Source organism: Arthrobotrys flagrans (assembly GCF_004000055.1).
Source record: "Arthrobotrys flagrans strain CBS H-5679 chromosome Unknown unitig_1, whole genome shotgun sequence".
Lineage (NCBI taxonomy): Eukaryota > Fungi > Ascomycota > Orbiliomycetes > Orbiliales > Orbiliaceae > Arthrobotrys > Arthrobotrys flagrans.
This window is the reverse complement of record NW_027137556.1, coordinates 1,527,192-1,548,731: the sequence shown is the minus strand read 5'-3', so window position 1 is coordinate 1,548,731 and position 21,540 is coordinate 1,527,192. Positions and strand designations below refer to the sequence as shown.

Genomic DNA, 21,540 nt, shown 5'->3' with positions numbered 1-21,540 from the left:
TTGAGTTCGTTTCTGTGTTCTGATGCCTGATCGTTTTGCCTCGCACATACCCTGCCGATAGCTGTCATATGAATTTCGACCGTTCGTTCTAGTACCTTTGATAGTGAATGCAGGGGTGGGATCTAGAGGTATGTCTGATTACTCGGTGTCACTGTCGACCACCTATTTTCGATGGAAGATAGGCACAGAATACACCCCTTCTTGAACCTTGTTCCACGCGGGGAGTCTTGTCTGTGGTCCCTTCGAGGAGAGACAAAAGAGAAGGGGAGAAACATAAAATGACGCCGCTCGCCGTGCGAGAAAATTTCTGGTTCTCTTGTCCTGAGCTGACAATTGTGCTTCCCTTTCCAATTACTTCGTATAGGACATCGCCAGCCATGTCGGAAAAGCAGGTCGAAGATATCGAGGCAAGCCGCCTACCAACCACCTATTCGGGTCCGGCTATTGACGGTGCCGTCAACGAGCCTACCATTGAGAAGCGCGACTCGATCGTGCCGTCTGAGGGTGTACCAGAGGACCTCAAAGAAGAACTTGAGCAGACTCATATTGACGTCTATGCTCCCTTTCCAATCGACGAAAATGCCAAAGAAGAAGGAAATATACTGACCATCCGAGCTTTGTTTGTGGGGTGTGTTTTGGGTGCTTTGGTCAATGCAAGCAATGTTTATCTTGGTGAGTTTGGTCTTGGTTAACGTTATCCCAACGACGCCACAACACAGTTAGGCTAACGGCGCCCTGTAATATAATAGGCCTGAAGACAGGTACGGATGAACTTGATTCCTCGACAATTGGAACAGTTTCAATAAAGCTGAAACCGATGTCGAAATGTATATACATTTTTTCATTCGATCGATAAGTTGCTGACAATCTTACATAGGATGGACTTTTACTGCCAACATGTTGGGAGCCTTGGGTGGTTTCGCTATCATCAAGCTCATCTCTCTCACCAAAATCCCATGGATTGGTGGTTATTTCGGACCTATGGAAAATAATATCGTTCAGACAGCTGCCACAGCTGCTGGCGGTCTCGGAACAATCTTCGTTTCCGCTGTTCCCGCTCTGTATCAAATGAATCTTCTTTCCAAAAACCCCGCCGACGACTACTGGAAGCTCATATCCTTTACTGCCGTCTCTGCCTATTTCGGATTTACCTTCGCTGTCCCATGTAAGAAAACCATAAACCGATACATGTTTCTGGATGGCTGCTTACATGATGCATAGTGCGAAAGTTCTTCATCATCCACATTGCCCGTGAATTGAACTTGGTTTACCCGACTGCCTCCGCCACTGCCTTGACAATCCGCAGCATGCACTTGAGCACTGGTGGACTTGAAAGTGCTAAGAAGAGAATCAAGGGTCTTTCTATTGCCTTCATCTTTGCATTTATCCAGAGAGTCGTCTCCCAGTATGCCATTGGTATCCTGTGGGACTGGCACGTCTTCTGGTGGATCTACACCTGGGGTGGTAAGGGCGCTATCGCTTTGGTCAACTGGGGTTGGTACCTCGAATGGACTCCTGCCTTCATCGGCAGCGGTATGCTTGTCGGTCTCAATGCTGCCTACTCCTTCCTTGCCGGTTCCATCATTGCCTGGGGTATCATTGGACCAACCCTCGTCGCGTACGACGCTGCCTTCTGCCAACGGGCGTCCGAGAACTACCCTGATATGTGGAACTGCAATGGACTTCGTCTTGCCGACCCTAAGAACGCTCCTTCTCCACGTTACTGGATGATTTGGCCTGGTGTCCTTCTCATGATGGCAGTCAGCTTCGCCGAACTCGCAGTCAACTACAAGATCATTGGAAAGGCCTTTGGTGCTGCCACAACTATGGGCGCTAAGCGTTTGAATGCTTTCCTCGAACGACACGGAAAATCCAACAAGTTCATTACTAAGATGGCAGCTAAGCCAATCTCTGCCGACACTATGGAAGACCCTTCACCAAAAGAAGACCAGGTCCCCGCATGGATGTGGGGTATTGGATGCATCGGTGTCATCATCCTAACCTGTGTCGTTCTCGGCCTTCAATATGAGTTCCCGGTTGGATATTCCATTTTGTCCCTTGTCCTCGGTCTATTCTTCGCCTTGCTTGCTATCCAGTGCACGGGAGCCACCGATATCACCCCCATAACTACCGTTTCCAAAGCCTCCCAGCTCATCATGGGTGGTGTTACCAAGGGCCAAGGTACTGCCATACACACTGCTCAGCTCTACAATTTGATGTCTGGTGCAGTTGCCGCTGGTGCAGCTTCTCAGTCCACCGATTTGGTCAACGACTTCAAAGTTGGCTTCCTCCTCAGGACCCCACCACGCGTTCAGTGGTACGCTCAAGGTGTTGGCTCCTTCGTCAGCATTTGGCTTGCTCCTTCGATTTTCGTCCTCTTCACTAAGGGTAAGATACTAACATTTCCATCAATCCCGAAAACTGTTATACTAACACGTTTTTGCTAGCCTATCCATGCATTGTCGACCTTGAGCTCTCAGACTCTTGCGACTTCCTGGCTCCATCAGTCTCTGCCTGGCGTGCGGTCGCGGTTGCCATGACCGATCCAAGCTTCCCTATCCCCACCTCCTCTGGAATTTTCGCCATCGTCATTTCCATTGTTGGTGTCCTCGTTGTCATCGGCCGACACTACCTCAACTCGACTGGCCACACCAAGGCCGCGAAATTCATGCCAAACATGATGGTCCTCGGTCTTGGTTTTTTGTTGCCGCAGACCCAATACTCCACTGCCATGTGCATTGGTGCTACCATCGCCTACCTCTGGCAAAAGAAATGGCCTCTTACCTTCGAGATCTATTGTTTCAGCATCGCAGCTGGTCTGATTGCTGGTGAAGGCATTGGAGGTGTCATCAACGCTCTCTTCCAGGTCGTCAACATCTCCGGTAATACCCTCGGAACTAACGTTGGCTGCCCTGATCATTCCTGCTAGACGGATTCTTTGGAGGTCCGCTGCACATTGATAATGCGTGAAGGTTTTTACTTTGCGAAGACTCATAGCCGTATATAGCGCCTCATTGTATGTTCTCGTTTATATCGAGCCCTGTAGATGTTTTTTGTATGTGCTATTTCTGTCAGCTTTGGGGACTGATAGTTTCCTAGGTTGGCTCTGGTCACGAATTTCCTAACTTTTACATATTAGTATACACTTAATGATAATCCTCCGAGTTATATCGAACCAATTAATATGATTACACAAGCTTAAGACCTAAACGTGATGCAAGAATCCGACCATGGGGAACAGTCGAGTCCAGACTTGTTCGGAATTTTCGGGTAAAATCGATCGGTATGTAAAACATGGAATTTCTCGCTAGTGCCGATTGTTCGGCCTAAGTATTCTTTAAACGATCGAGACATAGGCAGTGGACATAGGCATACTAGTAACTAGCCGAGATGTCTCATATCGATTCTAGATTTAGGGATGTCCATGATAGGATATCGTAACTTACGACGTAGGCCTGCTCCTGCTTCAACCTCAACCTAGACAATCTCTTTAGGAAGCTAGCAATAGGTAAAGTCTTCATCGATACTAAGATAATATCAGCTTCCATGCTAAACCACATTGTTTGTTTAATTTAGCCGTGATTTTAAAATGCATGCCATTTTTGTGATCTTGATTCAACTGTGGTTGAAATATATTCCGAACCTAAAATTGGACCGATCTGTCTTGAGAATATGTTGTATAAGTTTAATATACATAAACAAAATAACATATCTTCCAAGAAAACCTTTTGGAAATCTTTTCGGGAAAGGGTCAATCGTGCGGTAGGACCATTTAAAGTTTATAGGATGTGGTACTAGCATCCTTCGAGGGTTGCCGCAGGCTCCGGCTGGCCAGATATCGGACATATCTATGCCGAAATTTTGAAGCCGATAATGATGAACTCCCGGAATCCGACTTGAATTTCTTAGGCTCCCATGGTAACCGGTCATCCGAAGGCGAGTATGTCCAGCCTCGACGTCAGTTGGCGTCCAGCGCTGCAGCCGTGGTAACTTCGAACTTTGCTCGCCTCAAGTCAGAATTGTGAAGCTATGTTATCTTCAACCTGGCAGCGACGGTGACCCAGTCAGATGACCCAATATTCGTCACGGGTCCACGAAAAGTGGTATCGTCATTGCAACTTCTAAGAGTTCTTCGGGGAGCAATTGAATCTAGCCACCGGGGTCAGCGTTACCATCACGCTACACGGGGAGAAGATTGAGGCTATGAAGGTCGGTCAACACGCAAAATACCACGCATGCTTAGAAGCTGCTGGCTAATTCGAGAATGTAAAGCTTGGATTAGTCTTGGAAGGGCGAATTCCTTCACAGATTTTTGGTAGAGGAGGCTTGGAAGTTGGGAATGTCGTACGATTGTTGCTGAGATGGTAGAGTGGAATGGCTGGGTGGTAGTTCTTAATTATTAAAGATGTTGAAGATGCAGCTACACAACCAGCAAATCTTATCAAAGTGGAAACATAGTCCCTTCTAGCACCCTCCACTATTGACTACATCAACGTCTTCAACCCTCGGCATCGTTTCTTTTCTAAAATCTCCTCTTCATCGTTGCCATCCTGCTACGGTGCTTCTTATTTTCCTTAAACGACCTTCGGCTAGGATCTTCTCTCCTTGAAAGCCTCGAAAGCCCTATTACTTGGCCTTGGTCCTAGAACTTCATCTGGGGTTCTTGATACGATAAAAAGAGTTGCTATACGGTCACCAATCGCATTTCACCGCTAGTATGTCTGACCGAGAGGCAATCTACATTCTCCCGGTTACTAGCTCGGAAGACTTGATGTCCTTGTCTTCGTTACCTCAACATAGTCCTGATGAGGCACGGTCTCCGTCGCCCTTTGTGATGCCTTCACCAATTGGAGAAGGGGAGTCTCCAATATCTACAACATTGGCTGGTGGTCACAATTTTGAATTTGGAGGATTCCTCGGCCAGTATGAAGATGTTCATGAGGGGATCCATCGGCCTGGTCACATTCACGGGTCGCCACCTAGCCGTGCTTCCTCAGGTTTGGCCAGTCAGATATTTCCGGAACGTATTTTCCAGCATTTTCAGGAGTTTGACCGGGGGCCCACCGAGGTTCCTGAACCAGCGGTCTCAGGTAACAGCGAATTCTCAGATTTAGGTCCGACTAGTCAAGATCTTGCCAGCAGGCTTGAGCAATTGTACCTGCAAGCAATTAATTCAGTACCAACTGAGGATGATAGCGACCGCTTCGAAATTTTGACCACAAGTACTGGTTCTGATAATTTCCGTGATCGTATTAGGTCATTCTCAGAAGCTATCAGGAGCCCGACACCACCCCTTCCTCCTGCAGATGTCTTTTCCTCCGATGAACAGCGCGAACCTCAAATGGAATGGGAGGTCTTACAGGCCAAGCTGAGACATGCCTATCAAGGACAACTCGATAATGGTATTCTTGGCGCTCTCACCACCCAAAATACGGACGAATTTATCTTCTTCGACATAAAATACACCCACATCGGCGACTATCTGGAAATCGGCTTCGCCAGAACACCTGTCCAAGTTTGTTTGATGAAATATAGCAGCGAAATCATATACCAGGCAAATCTTGCAATGTTCGACCCTCGCAATGGGAGAGAAGTTCTATCGATGATCCAATGGCTCGACCTTATTATAGACTACCAGTGCACCGGTGCTATGTCATGTCGTTGGTACGATGTTGCACGGATTCAATTAGCCATTTCCAACATGCGAGGATACTTCTGGTCGACCGAGGTCCCACGTCGCACGATCCACCAAATGAAAAACGATCTCAAAGCCTTCAACTTTCGCCACAAGATCCTCTTCACCCACGACGGTAATCTTCGACCCTACGATGTCCTACGAAAGCTTCTTCCAGAAACCACCCTACCGCCTCGTTTGATCACCATGAGTAGCTATAAACTCATTAAGATAGTCCTTCCCGACATGCCTCTCAACCTTTACGAATTCTTCTACCACCTCGCCGATCTCAAGACTTTTGACAACCCAACATTCCCGGTCCTACACAAACATGTTGCCACCTACGATACCACTTACATCCGTCAGATATTTTCATTCTTCATCAATGCTTGGGAGGCGTTCCAATCCGAAGAGGATGGCCGACCACGCGAAGGCGCCCCTGAACGCTTGGTCGACGTCTGGGAAGGAATTCCACCCGATAGTCCACTCTTTGAACCTGTTAGCGAGAGCGATAATGACGATGATATGGGTATGACACTCTCTGATGTTGAAGCCCTGGAATTAGAGGCCGAACGAGAACGAGAGCGAGAACGAGAACAACAACAAGAAGAAGACTTGATCTCAATGGAGGAGACTACATACACGCCCGTAGAGGGCGCAAATCCGTTTAGAGCCCGCGAAACCGAAAACCTCAACACTGTTGACGCTATGGCGGAATCTAAACCCAATGGAGCCGTCGCGGAACCTTACAATTCGGCTGAAGAAGAAGATGATACGCATGACTCCGCTAATTCAATCCGTTCTGGCCTTTGGGATTACGACTAATCATCCCCTGTCGCCTTCCTCCAACAGCATTTTCGTATTTAGAAAGCAGGCAATTTAGACTATGGAGCCTGGATCTAGCTATTTATTACTCGAGTACGTGGAAACGCCGTCGATGTCCTATCATGTCACAGACGTCACTAGGAACCGAAACGACAAATGCCGGATACAACTCAATGAGATTTATGAATACGCAAACCGTGTCCTTATTAACACTCACACAACTACAAATTACTCTCCTTCCTTTAACCCGAACCAATTACCTATTCAAGCTTCCTTCTATTCCCTCTATTTCTTTTATAACGTCAGTTTTAACCCGAGGTTCTAGAATCCTGCCGTTTTCAAAGATAAAACGGCGGGCGGTTAGTTAAAAAGGACAAAGGATATCAGGCATTGTATACTCAGTGGCGTTTTGTACCGTTATTCCGAAGATAAACAATAAAAAATGGTTTCGAAATTTCCCATTAAATTACCTAGGGATAAAATAACAACGGCTTTACCTTCCGTATACACATTACTACACATTACTATATCACTACCCCCAATTGCTTCGATATTCCAATCGGAGTTTAAGAATACTTTCGTATAGTTGATAGGCGGGAATTGTCATTTTTATGGTGCTGAGTATTCTCCTCCATTACCTATAACAAGGGAAAACATTCTGCGGCATCTCGGGAATTGATTATAAAGCATACCATAGACAAGGTTGCGAGACTAGATGCACTCTCGAAGATACATTCGTAATTTGTTAGTGGGTTCTATGCTAATTCTTTATTATAGTCACAATCACTTAGTTGCTAGCTAGCCACGATAGAGGTAGATACGGACGGCAGAGAGCTATTCAAGAGGATTATAGAAGGTTTCAAAGAGCTCCTAGACAGCCAAATTGCAGTCGATCAGGAAGTTTTGAACCGGTTTGCTGCTAATATTGATAACCAAAACTATAATTTCGCAAGTCTACTCCCTGAATGGTGGATTAACAACCACGGGGATATCATCGAGTCCGTCATTGGTAGGATTGATAACTGGGTTTGCTGTTGGAAGATTTGGGCTCCGCTAGATAACTTGATCAAACTTGCGGATTCTACAGTGCCGTTGACTGTGTTATGTTCCTTCCTATTCATCAAGAGACGAAGTTGGTTGCAAAGCCTGCGGAGGGATGGCCTTGGCAAGTTTAATATTACGGGGCTAATGCAAAGATCTTCGAGCATTCTCGTGTAGGTTAAACGAAATCCTAGAATTCCTATTTAAAGAATATACCATATAGCCACGTCGCTAGGGTAGATCGATAAATTACGGTATGGATTCTATGGATTCCAGAAAAAGGATTAAGGAGTAGGAGACATAAAATTTAGGTTCTTCGTTAGAGCTGAGATTATGATTGTCAGAGATCTTGTTGAGCAGATGTCAACAGACCTTTAAAGCTGAAGTTGAAGCTTTATGGAAGCCATACGTGTATATCCACAGAGCTTTCTAATTAGAGATCTTAGGTTGTACGGATTGCTGTCGATATTTCCATTGTAACAGGCCTTCTTAGAACCAGTAAATCTGAAAATTGGTAACATTCCTGGGTATATTTATACAGTGCTTGGCTGGATGGAAACTTTGGAAATTTTATATGCATAAGGCGGTTTGTCCAGCCCTTGAGACCTATAGATTCAGACCCAGAGGCTTGGATCGTACCTAAACCTGGTCGCTCGGAGGTGTGGATATACCCAGAACCCGCTGAGGTGAGTATGAAATTAATCCTTATGAATCGACAATATGGATACTTTGCTCAGCATACCGTCCCAATTAATCCCAGCCCTGACGCCCCACCTGCCCGGGACCAATCCTAGTACCCTCAACATGTATTAGCCCTTTGCCTTGACATTCAACAATCACTACACCACCCAAACTACCTATTCGCCCTGTCAATACTATCGTACTACAATCCAAGCGAAAGTTAGCTACGTTAGCAATATGTGTCACTGGAAGTACTTCCACTATTGCAAGAAAACCCTCAACAAATGGGAAAAACTAGTCCCAGGTTCCTTCGGGGACTGCAAGTGCAGCGAGGAAGTTGACACAATTGAGGCCAAGGCTTGCCTCGTGTCTTGTGTTCTTGCCGGAGGGTATAAGCCCGGAACCGCCACAGATGATCCACTGAAAGATGAAACTCCACCCGGAATACGAAAGGAGCTCAGAGAAGCAGTTCGAGACTACAAGGACGGCAAGGTTCGGGCAACGGATTTGATCAAGACGTTCTTGGAACGGCTAGGAAGATGAAATATGTTTCTGAGCTGCGGACAGCATCACATTTCTGACAAATTCAAGCTCGAGTTATCGTTATATGCAAATAATAATTCGAGCATTTAGGTAAGAGAATACAAGTTTCGAGTTTGAAGTTGCGAGAAGTAATGATGAGCTAACGGCTACATAATCTGCTCCAGGTATCCCGTTGTCTCGTCGGGATCCCGATCATATGATCATCAAAGATTTCAAATTTCAAGCCCAAAGTCCATTCCCGTATGTATCTATTTAGTTTCGAAATGACATACCGACTTGGGGAATATAAAGCTGATTCTCAGACAAAGACTCTTACGACCACTTTCACTCTCCTCATCACACATCCACTAGACATTCTTGCAACATATCACTTCTCCTACATCTCTAAATACAATTTCGGACGTCAAAGTCATAAGACCACCCCATCGAACAGATAAACCAAATCCAACAAGCTTACTCTTATACCCGCATATAACCTATCAGTAACTAGCCACCATGTGTTTCCTCGTTTTCGTCCACGACTATTGTAAAACAAGATTCCCAATCTACCACCCCAAAAGAAAGTGCATTTGTAGTGAAGAAGTTGAAACCGAGATCGTATTCGTAGCACAGCCTGCACCCTCGTGTGACCCCTGTCTCAAAAAGTGGAACGGATGGCGTGCGCTGAGACCCGACGTCGAAACAATCGACTAGAAGGTAATAAAAGTCGAGAGAATATATCCAAGTACTAGAGAGAATGGGCATACCTAGTGTCGCGGGGAATTACTTGGTCGAGAATACATGTAGCCTAATGCCTGAAGACGGTTTCTACTAGAGTGGGGATTTCTAGATCGAGTGAGACGTCTCAATTTCAATTATTACAACCACTTTCACCGATGCCATTTGTATAACGATACCGAGTTCTCAAAAACTGGCGATAGTAGAATAATATTCAAATAATAGCCCTAAAGCTAGGGCTTTAACTTGAACTTCCCGAAGATCTTAAAGGCGGCGAAGCAGAGATATTCTCCAAGTATGCAGCCAAATATATTTCTTCCTACCGACCATCTCGGTTTCAGGAGTCAAAATTTAATCTACCGTCCCCTGATTTAAGTATTTCGTGAAGAGGGACAAATAGTATACATGATCTCTGAGCTCCTATCTATCCAGCATTTTACATCCATATCAAAGACCTTGGTTTGCTTTCGCCCTCACTGCATTAATATATCCAAATCAATTTCATTTGCTTTAAATTTCCGCAGAGCTACAGCGGAAACAAAACTTAGCCAAGATCCATAGATGGCTCGTATATTTCAAATAGGCGGTAGGATTCACATATATCATCCATATGGACTATCTGATGTTCACGGCGGAGGTCAAAATCTTAGCGACGCCTCCAAAGTCCCAATACTTTGAGAACATTCACAATGAAGACGAGGAGGATGAAAATGAGGAGGAAGTTGATAACTGTGATAATCCACTGCATTTTTCCTTTTTTTCAAACCGGGATTTTATGTATAACTTGAGGATTCGGAGGGGACTGGTAGGACAAATGTTTCGGTGATATCCTTGCGCAGGTTCCGGAAGCAGATTCGTGTTTAGATCTCGATCTTGACCGAACTGAAGTTCTGTAGGGAAGGTTGTGGAGTCTGGAATTAGAAATGTAGATCTTTGTGGTACGGTGTACAATTGATTCAACCTTGTAGGAAGATCTGAAGATGATTGGGAAGGGGGGGATCTATTTGGTCATGGTTCCAGATTTAAATATCGATGCCGAGATTGGTGCGCAATGTGTTAATACAAAAGCCTATGCCACTATTTAATGGAGATACTACTACAGAATCATGACTACGAAACATAAATCGATGGTGAGTCTACAATTCTAATTCATTATTATCTATGTTGACACAATGAGGAAAAATGTGTTTGAGGGATCCAACGAAGTAACAGAAAATGGCGACTACAAATAAAGGTTTCGCAAGAACCTGGAAGTTCTTGCAAAAGGAATAGTAAATGAATGACCTAATGAGCGGATGAATAAAGGGATGGAAATGTTGGAAGGAAAAGTTCTGAAGTAAGCACAACTCCCCGAGACTAGTACAACTCAAGTCCTTAAGGATCAATCGAGGAATTTAGCTACAAAGGCGTTACATCTACCACCTGGGGCCCTCTAGACGTCTATAGACTATTACATGTTTGGCGACTACGGTGCATACCATTCTTTTTGCTGTTTACTTGGCACGGGCGACTTACGTGCGTCATTTGCGTTTTTAGATTTATAAGAAGCGCGCCAGAATACTTTTAACTGAGGTAATGAAGCAGCACAACACCAATGTCGGTACCCTTACGGCCGCGACGGTTTAACAAATATACCTTTTAAACAAACAATCGATTATGATCAAAGAACTGCCCAAAGAATCCGAGATATAAGCCGCTATATGCGACTGAGTGTATGAATGGCACATCTTTATCCAATATTTGTCTCAGACTTGTATTAACTTTCCCTGCCAAAGAAGCGCTTGTCATTGTTGATAGCCAAGATTACATTTGTGTTGTACGTTGTGTGATTTTTAAGATCTTCTGCTGACTAAGCTCCACAAGCCAAGCTGCTTTTTGCCCGAAGTTTATCCGGTCGCAGAGTGTCGCAGCTGATGTGCTAGACCCTTTCGAACCTGGTATTCGAGCCTCGGATCGGATGTGGAAGGCCCGTGTCGGGGTGCTTGCTAATAACCCTGGATGGCGCGGGGTATCAGATCATGATTGGTCACTATATAGAGGGCAATAACTAGAACCCCGACTTCCCACACATTGCTCGTACCATCTACAGACTCTGCTATATCGATATCGATTACTTGAATCCCCTCGGACTGATATCTTTACTTTCGCATTATCAAAATATTTTCCATATACCTCCAACATGACAGAAGAACTTCCTACCGTCCGTTGGGGCATCGTTGGTAATTACGAATATAGCCCCTCCAGCTTCCAAAGTTTATACTAACAATAGAAGCAACCGGCATGATCTCCAGCTGGTTTGTCAGCGACCTCCTCCTCCCATCCTGGCCGAACAAGCGTGCAAACCACATAATCCAATCTATCGGTTCATCTTCCATCTCCAAGGGCCAAAAATTCTATGACGAATACGTCCATCCAAATCTCGCAAACAACTCCGGCGTCACTCCAAAAATATACGCATCATACGCAGAAGCCTACAACGATCCTGATGTAGATGTGGTCTATATTGGGACGCCACATAGTTTCCATAAACAGAATTGTATTGACGCCATTAACGCTGGGAAAAACGTTCTCTGCGAGAAGGCGTTTACGTTAACCCAAGCGGATGCGAAGGAGGTTACCGCTCTGGCGAGGGAGAAGGGTGTATTTCTGATGGAGGCAATGTGGACGAGATTCTACCCTCTGGTAAAAGAACTGAGGCGACTTTTGTATGAAGAGAAAGCTATCGGACAGGTCTGGCGTACATTCGCCGACTTTGGGTTATCCTACAATGTGGCTAGCTTGCCCGATAGCAGCAGATTGAAGGATTTAAGTATGGGAGCCGGATCACTTCTTGATATTGGTATCTATAGCCTTACATGGGGTGTTTTAACCCTGGAAGAAAATGTCGGCGAAGGCGAGCATCCAAAGATTTTGGCAGCTCAAACGTTACAAGATGGTGTTGAGACGCTGAGCAGCTGGATCTTGAGCTATCCGTCAACAGGGAAGCAAGGGATATTGACATCGACGACAAATGTGAGGACAGACAGAACCTTCGCGAGGGTTGAGGGTAGCAAGGGTGTCATCACTATCCACGGCCCTACTTCATCGCCCGAGAGCTTTACATTGAAGTTGCACGATGAGGAGGGCGAAGGAAAGCTATATGAGTTCGAGAAACCAGGGAGGGGCTTCTATTGGGAGGCCGATGCTGTGGCAGCGGATGTTGCAAATGGCAGAAAAGAGAATGAGACTATACCATTGGCAGAGACAGAGAGGATTATGGGCATCTTGGATGAGATTCGAAAGCAAGGTGGAGCAAGGTTTCCTAGTGATACCTTTTAATTAAATAGTGTCCTCGAATAGAAATATTTATGTGAACATGCCATCAAGGCACCATCTCTAGCCCTCAAATTATATACATGAAAGCAAATTTAAAACTTTATCAAACTAAAATACATATATTCCGCTAAAAATATTCGCTGGGGAGCGACCTTGCATCTGGATAACTAAACAAAATTCATACCCTCCATCGCCGGCTCCCACAGCCCTTCGATTCTCTCACGTTCCGACTCTTCTTCTTCCCTTAAAATCTTGAGTGGCCACTCTAACCATTGGATCCAGTCACTTCCTAGCCAATCTATGATTCCTCTCAGTAGAAGTCTCGGGTTTTTCATCAGCCACCAAGACCTCATTACCTCATCTGGGGCCGGCTTCCATTCCTTTTCATCCAATACAGCATCCAGGGACGGCGAATTAAGTTGTTTCATCTTTACTACAGCTGCGTAGTAATATGCCAGCAGTAGGTATACCCGTTTATCTTTTTCTTTCAATTTTTCGAGAATGACGTGGCAAGATATGCCGGGCCACATGAATATCAATCTTACTACTGCTGTCATAGTACCCTCCGATATTCCTCCCGGGGTCTCTAGTGTGGTAATGATGCAGACAAGGCGATGAAGGGTACCAATATCCACCACCATAGAGCCGTTCGAAGTTCGATAAAATGGACACCCTTCTCGATCTACCCAAGCATATCCAGAGTCGTATATTTCCGACCCTAAAGCACCAGCTGTATCTCTGTCATCCTCAGCGGGGGCATCGATGTCCTCAAGATCCTTCGCCGCGCCTGGGAGAAATAACCGCGACGTTGCCTGGCCTGTTGCCAAAGCCTCAAGCGCTGGAAGTCTGACACGGCTCTCAACGCCAAGTTTAACCACTTCATATAACTTCGTTGTTACTTGTTGTAATGAATCCCCTACCGCTTCTCGAAATTCTGTGAACAAATTCGCTTCCCAAACACCATGAATAATTTCCCGTGTTCCCACAGTCATTGAAAATTTTGCGATGAGCCAATTATGAATGTCTGTTAACTCTGCTGCCCACATATAGGCGCCAAGTAAGGCGGAAGTAGCGAATAGTCCTTGGGATTCAACGGGAATTTCGCCAGTTTTGGAGACTGTGACGGCGGCCGTGGAATGCAAAGTTAGGGATTCTCGGTAGGAAGCTAAACCTTTGACATAGTGTGAAACTTCCAAAAGTGAAGGAGTAGCGACACCTTGTAAATATCGGACGTGGGCTGCAGTAATCGCAATTGTAATATGATAGAGATATGGATTCTAAGGAAAGGGATAGAATATTAGCTATCAACCGAAATCTCATGAACGCAAGTTGCTTGAAGGTAATCCCGTCTGTACTTATACGCTGCCACATACTTTAAATTGTAAATCAAAAGTCAAAGATTTCCAAGGATTACGACTAGGCGTAACGTAAGGAAAGGTGTGACAAGTGTAGGTCCTGTACGTGTTGATCAGGTTGTAATCCTGTAGGCTTATTTTCACATTGACACCGGCTTGTCGTAAGCCTGTAGAAGGCGAGGACTGCCACAGCGAAATCGAACCTAGGGGCGAACCCGAAGGAGGTGCTTGCGGAGAACCGTACCCGAAATCAGGAGTGTGAGATGTGAATCCACCAATTCCAAAGCTACTGGAGTCTGAATTCCCACTAGGAATAGAAGAAGATCTGTTCGGTTTTAGAATATACTCGTTCTCGCTGCGTAGTAAAGATGATTGTTTCGAAATAATCAAAATCTGCGCAAGTCTCTGTCCTCTTTCTAATGCATGTTCGACGGCACTAGCAAGAATGGGTAACACGCCCACAATAACCTCGGCGTCTTCAGTTGTAGCCGGACTATTCACCTTGCTCGTGTCTGTCGTCTCGATGGCAGCATCGTCAGAGCCATCACGTTTCCTTTTTCGAGCGACCGATTTGTTCACGTCTACAAATGTAAACTTTGGGGGAACGTTTGGTTCGTTTCGCCGCCGAGATCTTCTTAATCGGCCTGTGGATTTTGTGTTTGAGCTTTCGCCCGGTGACGGAGTTAGCGTCTCGGTCGGTTCCTCTGCTAGTTTTTCGTATTCACAATTGGCGCTTCGACGGATACAGTTCGAACATATTGGTCGTCCCTCATCGCACTGCCAATTCGACAATCATAAGTGTTAGCCATAGTGTCATTTTCTCCGGTTTATCTCATTCTTTGAAATTTTTTCGGCGTAGAAGCTTTTATTTAAAGTCGAGATTGTCCGTGATTAAGATTGTCGATATTTCGTTTTGTTGCACTCTGCCACATTTTTGTGTTGTCGACATGTCTTCGCGAAAGGGGGGCCAAAATATGAAAGGATGGAATTCGAAAGACTGGATCGGAATTAGGTACCTTGATACGCCTCTCTTTACACCCCCTGCAGCCGGTGCGGCTCTTATTGTGGAAGCGCCGTGTCCGAGGTACAACAGATCCGGTGTTATCGGCAGGGCTTGCCAGCGGCATAGCTCTTGGTAATCTCGTATATCGTATAACTAACCACGTTACCTATCTAATGGCACTTCCCGGGCGAAACGGATTTGCGGTTGCCTGAATACTGTGAAACGAGACCAGGAATCCAGCCACAAATTGTGTTCCTGCGTCAGACAAGCAAAGCTTAAGTAAACAGAGGAAGAAAAAATAACGCTATGCGATATACGAAGGAGGTATCGAATGGCAAAAAATAATGATGCAATGCAAGAAGATTTTCTTGGGGGTGCGATTTTTGCTGACAATACAATAGGTTTGGACAGGATTCGGTGGACTAAGCTGGAATAAATGTTGCCACAAAGACTCCCGCATTGGGTACCTATCGAAGACCAAAATAGCCAAGCCAACGCCTACGCAACTGCTTACGTTCGGGAGATATTATTCGAAGAACGGAATAAGCCGTGTCGATTAAATAATTCGTCGCGGCCGTTTTAAGCTCAGCCTTAAGCTTTGCTGTCGAAGGTTATGCTAATCTCCAAGCTTTAGCCCAAATCCCTGTCTCGTATAACTCCGAAGTGCTGAATTTCCCCTTTGGGACCGTATAGAGGCTACAACACATTCTTTACGCGTATAACCGCCCCTTCGTTCCCTCACTGTTCTATTCGAGAAACAGTTGCCACGATAACAGGCATAGCTCCGGATTTTCTCTGAAATTAAATTTCCGGACCATAGTTACATCCGCAGCTATTTTTATCCATTGGAAGAAATTAAGATAGATCAGATTGTGGCCAAGCCGCATTCAACATCAATTTCACTGCTGCGGACCCGACGCAAAACGTGCCCCGTAGCCCCCGATCACATATGTAATCAATCGAACACCGGCACATCAGGCATCCGGAAAGGCTTCTTTCATATATATGCAAATTTCTCGCCTGTGCATGCTCCCAAAACTAGTTAATTTTTAAATCCAGTTCCTATAAAAGCTTACGAATCCCATGTGGCGGGTAGGCTTTCGCTTTCGTTTTACTTTGTTTTACTTCGGTCTTCGGTCTTCGTATAACCTATTTCCCATTTCGGATATTCGTCGACAACCAACCGTTATCGATTCTCGGATTCTATAAGTACCTTGCCAGATATCGATCTTGGAGTTCTCCTGAATACATTTACCAACCTACAAACAAAATCTACGTCGTCAAAATATTACTTGCTAGGCTATCCCATTACCAATATTTTTAGCTGGTAACTTTGGGACTTCATTCGCACTCGCCGCGTCGATAGATATATTTCATTCATCCGTTGATCAGTATCAAAGCCTCAAAAGTCGTCATTCAATTTTAAATTTATATCCCAACGATTACAAATTAGACTCTCCACCTATACCGCCTTGGTCTTTCTACTAGTTTAGCTTCTGTCAATTCAAAAGTTATTTTTGAGCCGCTTGGTTACGTACATTGACTCCACTTTTCGAAGCATAAACGTAGATTCACATGATGGGCGCACCGGCTATCGACACTTCGCCTGGCAATGGCCATGGCGGTTGGGTTCCATACTACTACTGGCCGAGCTTGCCAGCTGCCATAATTTTCGTCCTCCTCTTCACAGTCTGTGGCATCATTCACATCTACCGTTTGTTCAAGTACAAAGGATGGTACTTTATTCCCTTTATCATTGGTGTCATCTGTATGTTACTACCTCTGTCGGAAAACCACGGATCCATATCGATATCTACAACTCTTCGCAAGTCGAAAGCTAACTTAGTATATCTTTTAACAAATGACAGTCCAAGCAGTTGGTTATGTCGGACGTATCGGATCGCACTATGATTTCTACTCTCTTACTTGGTTCATCATGCAGTCTCTTCTCATTCTGCTCGCCCCGGCTCTTTTTGCTGCATCGATCTATATGACGCTTAGTCGTCTTGCAATTGCCTTGCACGCCGAGAACCTCCTTATCATTCGCGCTAGATGGCTTACCACTTTCTTTGTTACCGGCGACGTCCTTTCTTTCCTCGCACAGAGTGCAGGTACGTTCACTACTGGATTTTAAGATCTTTTAACTTGATACAAGAAGCGATACTAACTCAATATCTTCATAACAACAGGAGGTGGTATGATGGCTAAAAGTGATCCAGAAGGTGCCGACCGCGGTCAAAAGATCATCATGGGCGGTCTCTTCATCCAAATCTTCTTCTTCGGCGGGTTCATCATCATCGCCACCATCTTCCACAATCGTCTCAACAAATCACCATCCCATGTTCATGAAAAGATCAAGGGCCGCAAATACCTTCTCACCATGTACTTCGCCAACGGACTTATCCTCGTTCGATCCATCTTCAGGGTTATCGAATATATCATGCCTCATGACGGCCCTCTCATGAAGAACGAAGCTTACCTTTACATCTTCGACGCACTTTTGATGTTCTTTGTTGTCGTTGTTTACTTGGTTGTCAAGCCTTATGGCGACCTCTTCGATGAGTGGAAGCGAAGAAAGGACTTGGGCGATTTGGAATTGACTAGGAGGTAAGCACAACTTTCCCCCTTTCCTTTTTCTTCCCTTTGCTTTGTTTTACCCTTCGTTGCGATTATGAGCAGTAGCCAACATAACATTTTTCCTGGCACCTCCAGAGACCGACCCCAAGAGAGAGAAGCTATGACTTCCAGCGGCGATATCGAGTCTGCTCTATCCAGCAGAAGCTTTGCAGAGCAAAAGCCCTACGGCGGCTCTCGTAGATAATGCCCTGTCCTCGAGATACTACATCTATATATACCGAAAAACCCTATATCTCACGATTGATGGCACAAAAAACAACTTCGTGTTTTTTTATTATTATTGCAATGTCGGTTTTGCTTGTTGTCGGGTTCATTTGTTAATACTTCCGTCCCGGATTCTTTGTCCGGTTGTTTTTAGCTATAGATCTTCGTACCTGGTTCCTCAGCGTCATGCGGCAGTGGATGATACTAGTTCATATAGAGAACTCGCATAGGGTCGGATTTATGAAATCTCGATTCTATAGCTTGATTATCTATAGCTCTACACCCCAAACTCCCTTCTATTCTCTTTGCTAGCTCTGAGCTGAAAGTGAAGAGCACTTAACCCAAAGCCCCTCTTTCCTTTTGTAGATTTCCTTGGTTCCCTTTGTTATTCTGAGCCCCATTTCCTTGATTTTCCTTTTGTTTATATTTTGTACAGCTCTTCGTATCCTAGAAATTTATATAAAGCGTAATGCGTGGTGTCTGTTTTATCGCAAATTCTGTTACATTCCTATCGTGTACACTGCCTAGAAAAATGGAATGAATAATTACCTCAATCCCTCCCATTTATTTCTGTTGATTCCATTTTCGCTAACTGTTTTTTTCTTCGATATTATTGTATTCTAAAGAATGAGCGTCTCCTCATGGGTTAACCTATACGATAACCGAGCCCCAATCGCAAACCCGTCATCATAAAATTTTATAATTCTTAGACGAATCATGTCGCTACCTAGTCTCAAAACTAGGTCGCCGCCATGATTTTAAGACGATTTTTGTCAGGGGGTATCTGCAGGCTCCCAGCCCAATCTCGTTCCCAGACGTCAGCAAAAGTAGGAGGCCCCAGGTTTACGATAGATAAGGTGATCAATGACGAATACTGCAGATAGACGTACGTATATACGTATACGAATAATGCCGGTGATCCCGTTGTATCCCAATGATCTTAAAGTCTGTAATATAATGACAATCAATGATACTTTTTCCATTCCGGGTGGTTAATCCAAACTAGGTATCAAAAAGCCAATACACCACACACCACTATAGTCATACAATGCCGACCCAAAACCCCCAATCAAGAAAAGAAAATACAAATACGTATACTCTAGGCAGCATACCCACTCGGGCCATAACCTAGTCCCAAGTATCTAATAAACAACAAGGGAGTCCCTTTTTTACTTCGACAAATCCTTAATTCGTCCCAAAAGATACTCTAAGTGTCTATACCCCGCCGCAGGCTGATACTGTGGCACCATATGTCCCGCCAACTTGATCTCAATATACGTCAATCCCCTCTCTTCATGCCAAATTCCCAATTCTCCTTGCCCATCATAAGGCACCACAAACTTCCTACTCGGCTTCTTCGAAAACCCTCTTTTACCGTTCCAAACCATATTATTCAAAGAAATCAAGGTCCCATCGGCTATTAATATAAAATCCAACAATCCGTGCGCAACAACGGTTCTTACGCTTTTTTCGACAACGCGGGAAAGGACGCCGCCGGGAACTGGGAAAGGTGATCTATCACCTCCGACGAATACGTCTCGTGAACTACATTCTTCCCATTCGACACGGGGAGCATTGATAGCTTTCTGGACTTCGGGGCGGTTGAAGTAGATTTTGGCGCCTTCGGGGAGGTAGCCGAATGATCCTGGGAAACCAAGGACGTCCCAGAGGTTTGGACAGGTTGTCATGATATGGTAGATGTTAAAGCAAGGGTTGATCCTTACGGCACGGTTAAAGACCTCTACATTGTACAGTTAGCGCTTTTTCGACGCTAAAAGAAAGAATAAGAATTGCTTGCACGCACGATTCCAAAGTTGACATCTACCTGGGATCAAAGTAGTATTGATCGGTCCTGTTGGTGGGAAAGTCAGGCCCTGTTCATAAATAGCTGTGAATCCGCAGGAATCAGCTGCTTTTTGGAGCTGGGCAACTTCTTCGTCCGGAAAGTTGAAAATTACATTGTTGCGTACGAGGAATGGAACGACGGGAACTTCTTCCAAATAAAGGTCTTCATCAATACTTGGGTCGTATAGCATAGACCCTTTGAAGTTGAAGTATCTCGTGTCGGTGCGGTTTAACATTGCGTCGGCGATGTAGGGAATGTATTTTCTACTCTCATATTAGAAACCCGCCTTGAATTATAGAAGATAGGGCGAGAGTAAAGAAGCTTACCCGGCATAAGACTCTCCAGTAATCCAGATACGCTTCCCATGGAGGCCAAATTTGTCCACAAAGTTTTTCAAAAAGCCGAGAAACTGCGCTGCTAGCTCTTCTTGGTTTCTGATATTAGGTTCTCCCTGTGTGAAACCGGTACCTAAACCCTTTTGTTAACGCCATAAATCTTATCATATCGAGATTCGAAAGTCGAACATACCAACAGGCTGCTCAACCCAGGCCATATTCGTCAAATTGACCCAAGTATACTGGTTCGGCACCGGTAGATAGGTTCCGTATTGCCATGTAAACGGGCCGTTTTCCTGTAACAATCCTTCGAGAGAACTGCATCCTGGGCCACCGTTGAGCCAAACCACCAAATCATCTTTCGTCTCCGGACCACCAGTGGTTGGGAAGAACCAAAACCAAAGCTTTCTAGACTCGTTTTTGGAGGCGGAGATCGGGAGAAGGCCGGCGTAAGACTCCGGAATGTCGAAGTTGACGTCAGGGATTGCGCCGCGAGTGCCATTGACCCAGAAGTCTTTAGGTTTTTGAAATTACGAACTTTTAGACAACTAGGGAATGCAGAGGAAGAGAAGCAACAATACCTTTCGTCTTTTTATTGCAATACTTTGACTTCTTGCGAAGGATTCGGTCTTTCAGAGGATTATACCGTTCCTCATTCCGATTGGCCTCCTCTGCTCTCAATCCATCGTAGAGCTTTTTAATAGCTTGCGGGGATTTGTTCCAGCTCGTAGAGGCCAGAGCCGCTGTAGCGAAAAGAAAGCCAAGGAGTGTGAAAAAGGCGACCTTCATAATGACGAACCGAGTCACCTTTGCAGGCGATGTATGAGGAACCTCTGACCTAAATAACAATAAAATGGCAATATGCAATGCACACAAAATTGCAATTAGCCCCAAAACCGCCTATAATTACAGAATAAAATAGAATAAAATCAATGAAATAGAAACAAAGGCTACTCGCGCTCGAGCATGCAGTTATAAAGGGGTATATACCTCATTGCGCTCGTATATTTATACGTCGAGCAGAACGTGAAGAGCGCTAGGTAGTATCGTGCGCGACGGACGGGCCCGTTCGGGAAGGTAACGCCTTATCCGTCGTATCCGGGAAATGTCAAGTATGAGCTATCGACATCTTCGGTGCCTGAAAATAGACAAAAAGAGTAGGGAATCAGAAAGCTTGAACAGGATCAAGCATTCTGGGCAGGCCGGGTTGACGTTAGATGGTATCGTGAAAAAATGGGTACCTTCCCCTTTATCACTAGCGGCGGACGATCGCTCTTTATGATGGATAACAATTGCCAGGTCATACATGCCGGGGATGAAGAAGGTTGGGAAAAAAAAAACAGTGACGAGGTCCCTGCAAGTCC

At 45.1% G+C, this 21,540-nt stretch overlaps 6 protein-coding genes and 1 further gene across 6 annotated transcripts; 5 read left to right on the top strand and 2 right to left on the bottom strand.

Annotated features, from left to right (window-relative positions):
• Window positions 1–377: 377 nt before the first annotated feature.
• Window positions 378–3,125, top strand: DFL_008456 (uncharacterized protein; the record flags this gene model as incomplete). Its single annotated transcript, XM_067638193.1, has 7 exons — window positions 378–672; window positions 750–761; window positions 878–1,165; window positions 1,222–2,388; window positions 2,448–2,902; window positions 2,998–3,016; window positions 3,100–3,125. 7 exons carry the CDS (start codon window positions 378–380, stop codon window positions 3,123–3,125), a joined length of 2,262 nt encoding a protein of 753 aa, XP_067486105.1.
• A 1,592-nt stretch (window positions 3,126–4,717) lies between these two features.
• DFL_008455 lies at window positions 4,718–6,499 on the top strand.
• A 1,959-nt stretch (window positions 6,500–8,458) lies between these two features.
• On the top strand, window positions 8,459–8,764 carry DFL_008454 (uncharacterized protein; the record flags this gene model as incomplete). The annotated part of the gene is made up of 1 exon (XM_067638192.1): window positions 8,459–8,764. The coding sequence occupies one exon, from the start codon at window positions 8,459–8,461 to the stop codon at window positions 8,762–8,764; it is 306 nt and encodes a 101-aa protein (XP_067486104.1).
• Window positions 8,765–11,660: 2,896 nt separating this feature from the next.
• DFL_008453 (uncharacterized protein) lies at window positions 11,661–12,799 on the top strand (the record flags this gene model as incomplete). Its single annotated transcript, XM_067638191.1, has 2 exons — window positions 11,661–11,700; window positions 11,754–12,799. The coding sequence occupies 2 exons, from the start codon at window positions 11,661–11,663 to the stop codon at window positions 12,797–12,799; spliced, it is 1,086 nt and encodes a 361-aa protein (XP_067486103.1).
• A 164-nt stretch (window positions 12,800–12,963) lies between these two features.
• On the bottom strand, window positions 12,964–15,278 carry DFL_008452 (uncharacterized protein; the record flags this gene model as incomplete). Its single annotated transcript, XM_067638190.1, has 3 exons — window positions 12,964–14,073; window positions 14,170–14,928; window positions 15,168–15,278. 3 exons carry the CDS (start codon window positions 15,276–15,278, stop codon window positions 12,964–12,966), a joined length of 1,980 nt encoding a protein of 659 aa, XP_067486102.1.
• Window positions 15,279–16,732: 1,454 nt separating this feature from the next.
• On the top strand, window positions 16,733–17,975 carry DFL_008451 (uncharacterized protein; the record flags this gene model as incomplete). The annotated part of the gene is made up of 4 exons (XM_067638189.1): window positions 16,733–16,922; window positions 17,023–17,265; window positions 17,344–17,761; window positions 17,834–17,975. 4 exons carry the CDS (start codon window positions 16,733–16,735, stop codon window positions 17,973–17,975), a joined length of 993 nt encoding a protein of 330 aa, XP_067486101.1.
• Window positions 17,976–19,164: 1,189 nt separating this feature from the next.
• Window positions 19,165–21,171, bottom strand: DFL_008450 (uncharacterized protein; the record flags this gene model as incomplete). The annotated part of the gene is made up of 7 exons (XM_067638188.1): window positions 19,165–19,736; window positions 19,800–19,869; window positions 19,954–20,104; window positions 20,168–20,309; window positions 20,370–20,690; window positions 20,758–21,014; window positions 21,167–21,171. 7 exons carry the CDS (start codon window positions 21,169–21,171, stop codon window positions 19,165–19,167), a joined length of 1,518 nt encoding a protein of 505 aa, XP_067486100.1.
• Window positions 21,172–21,540: the final 369 nt, after the last annotated feature.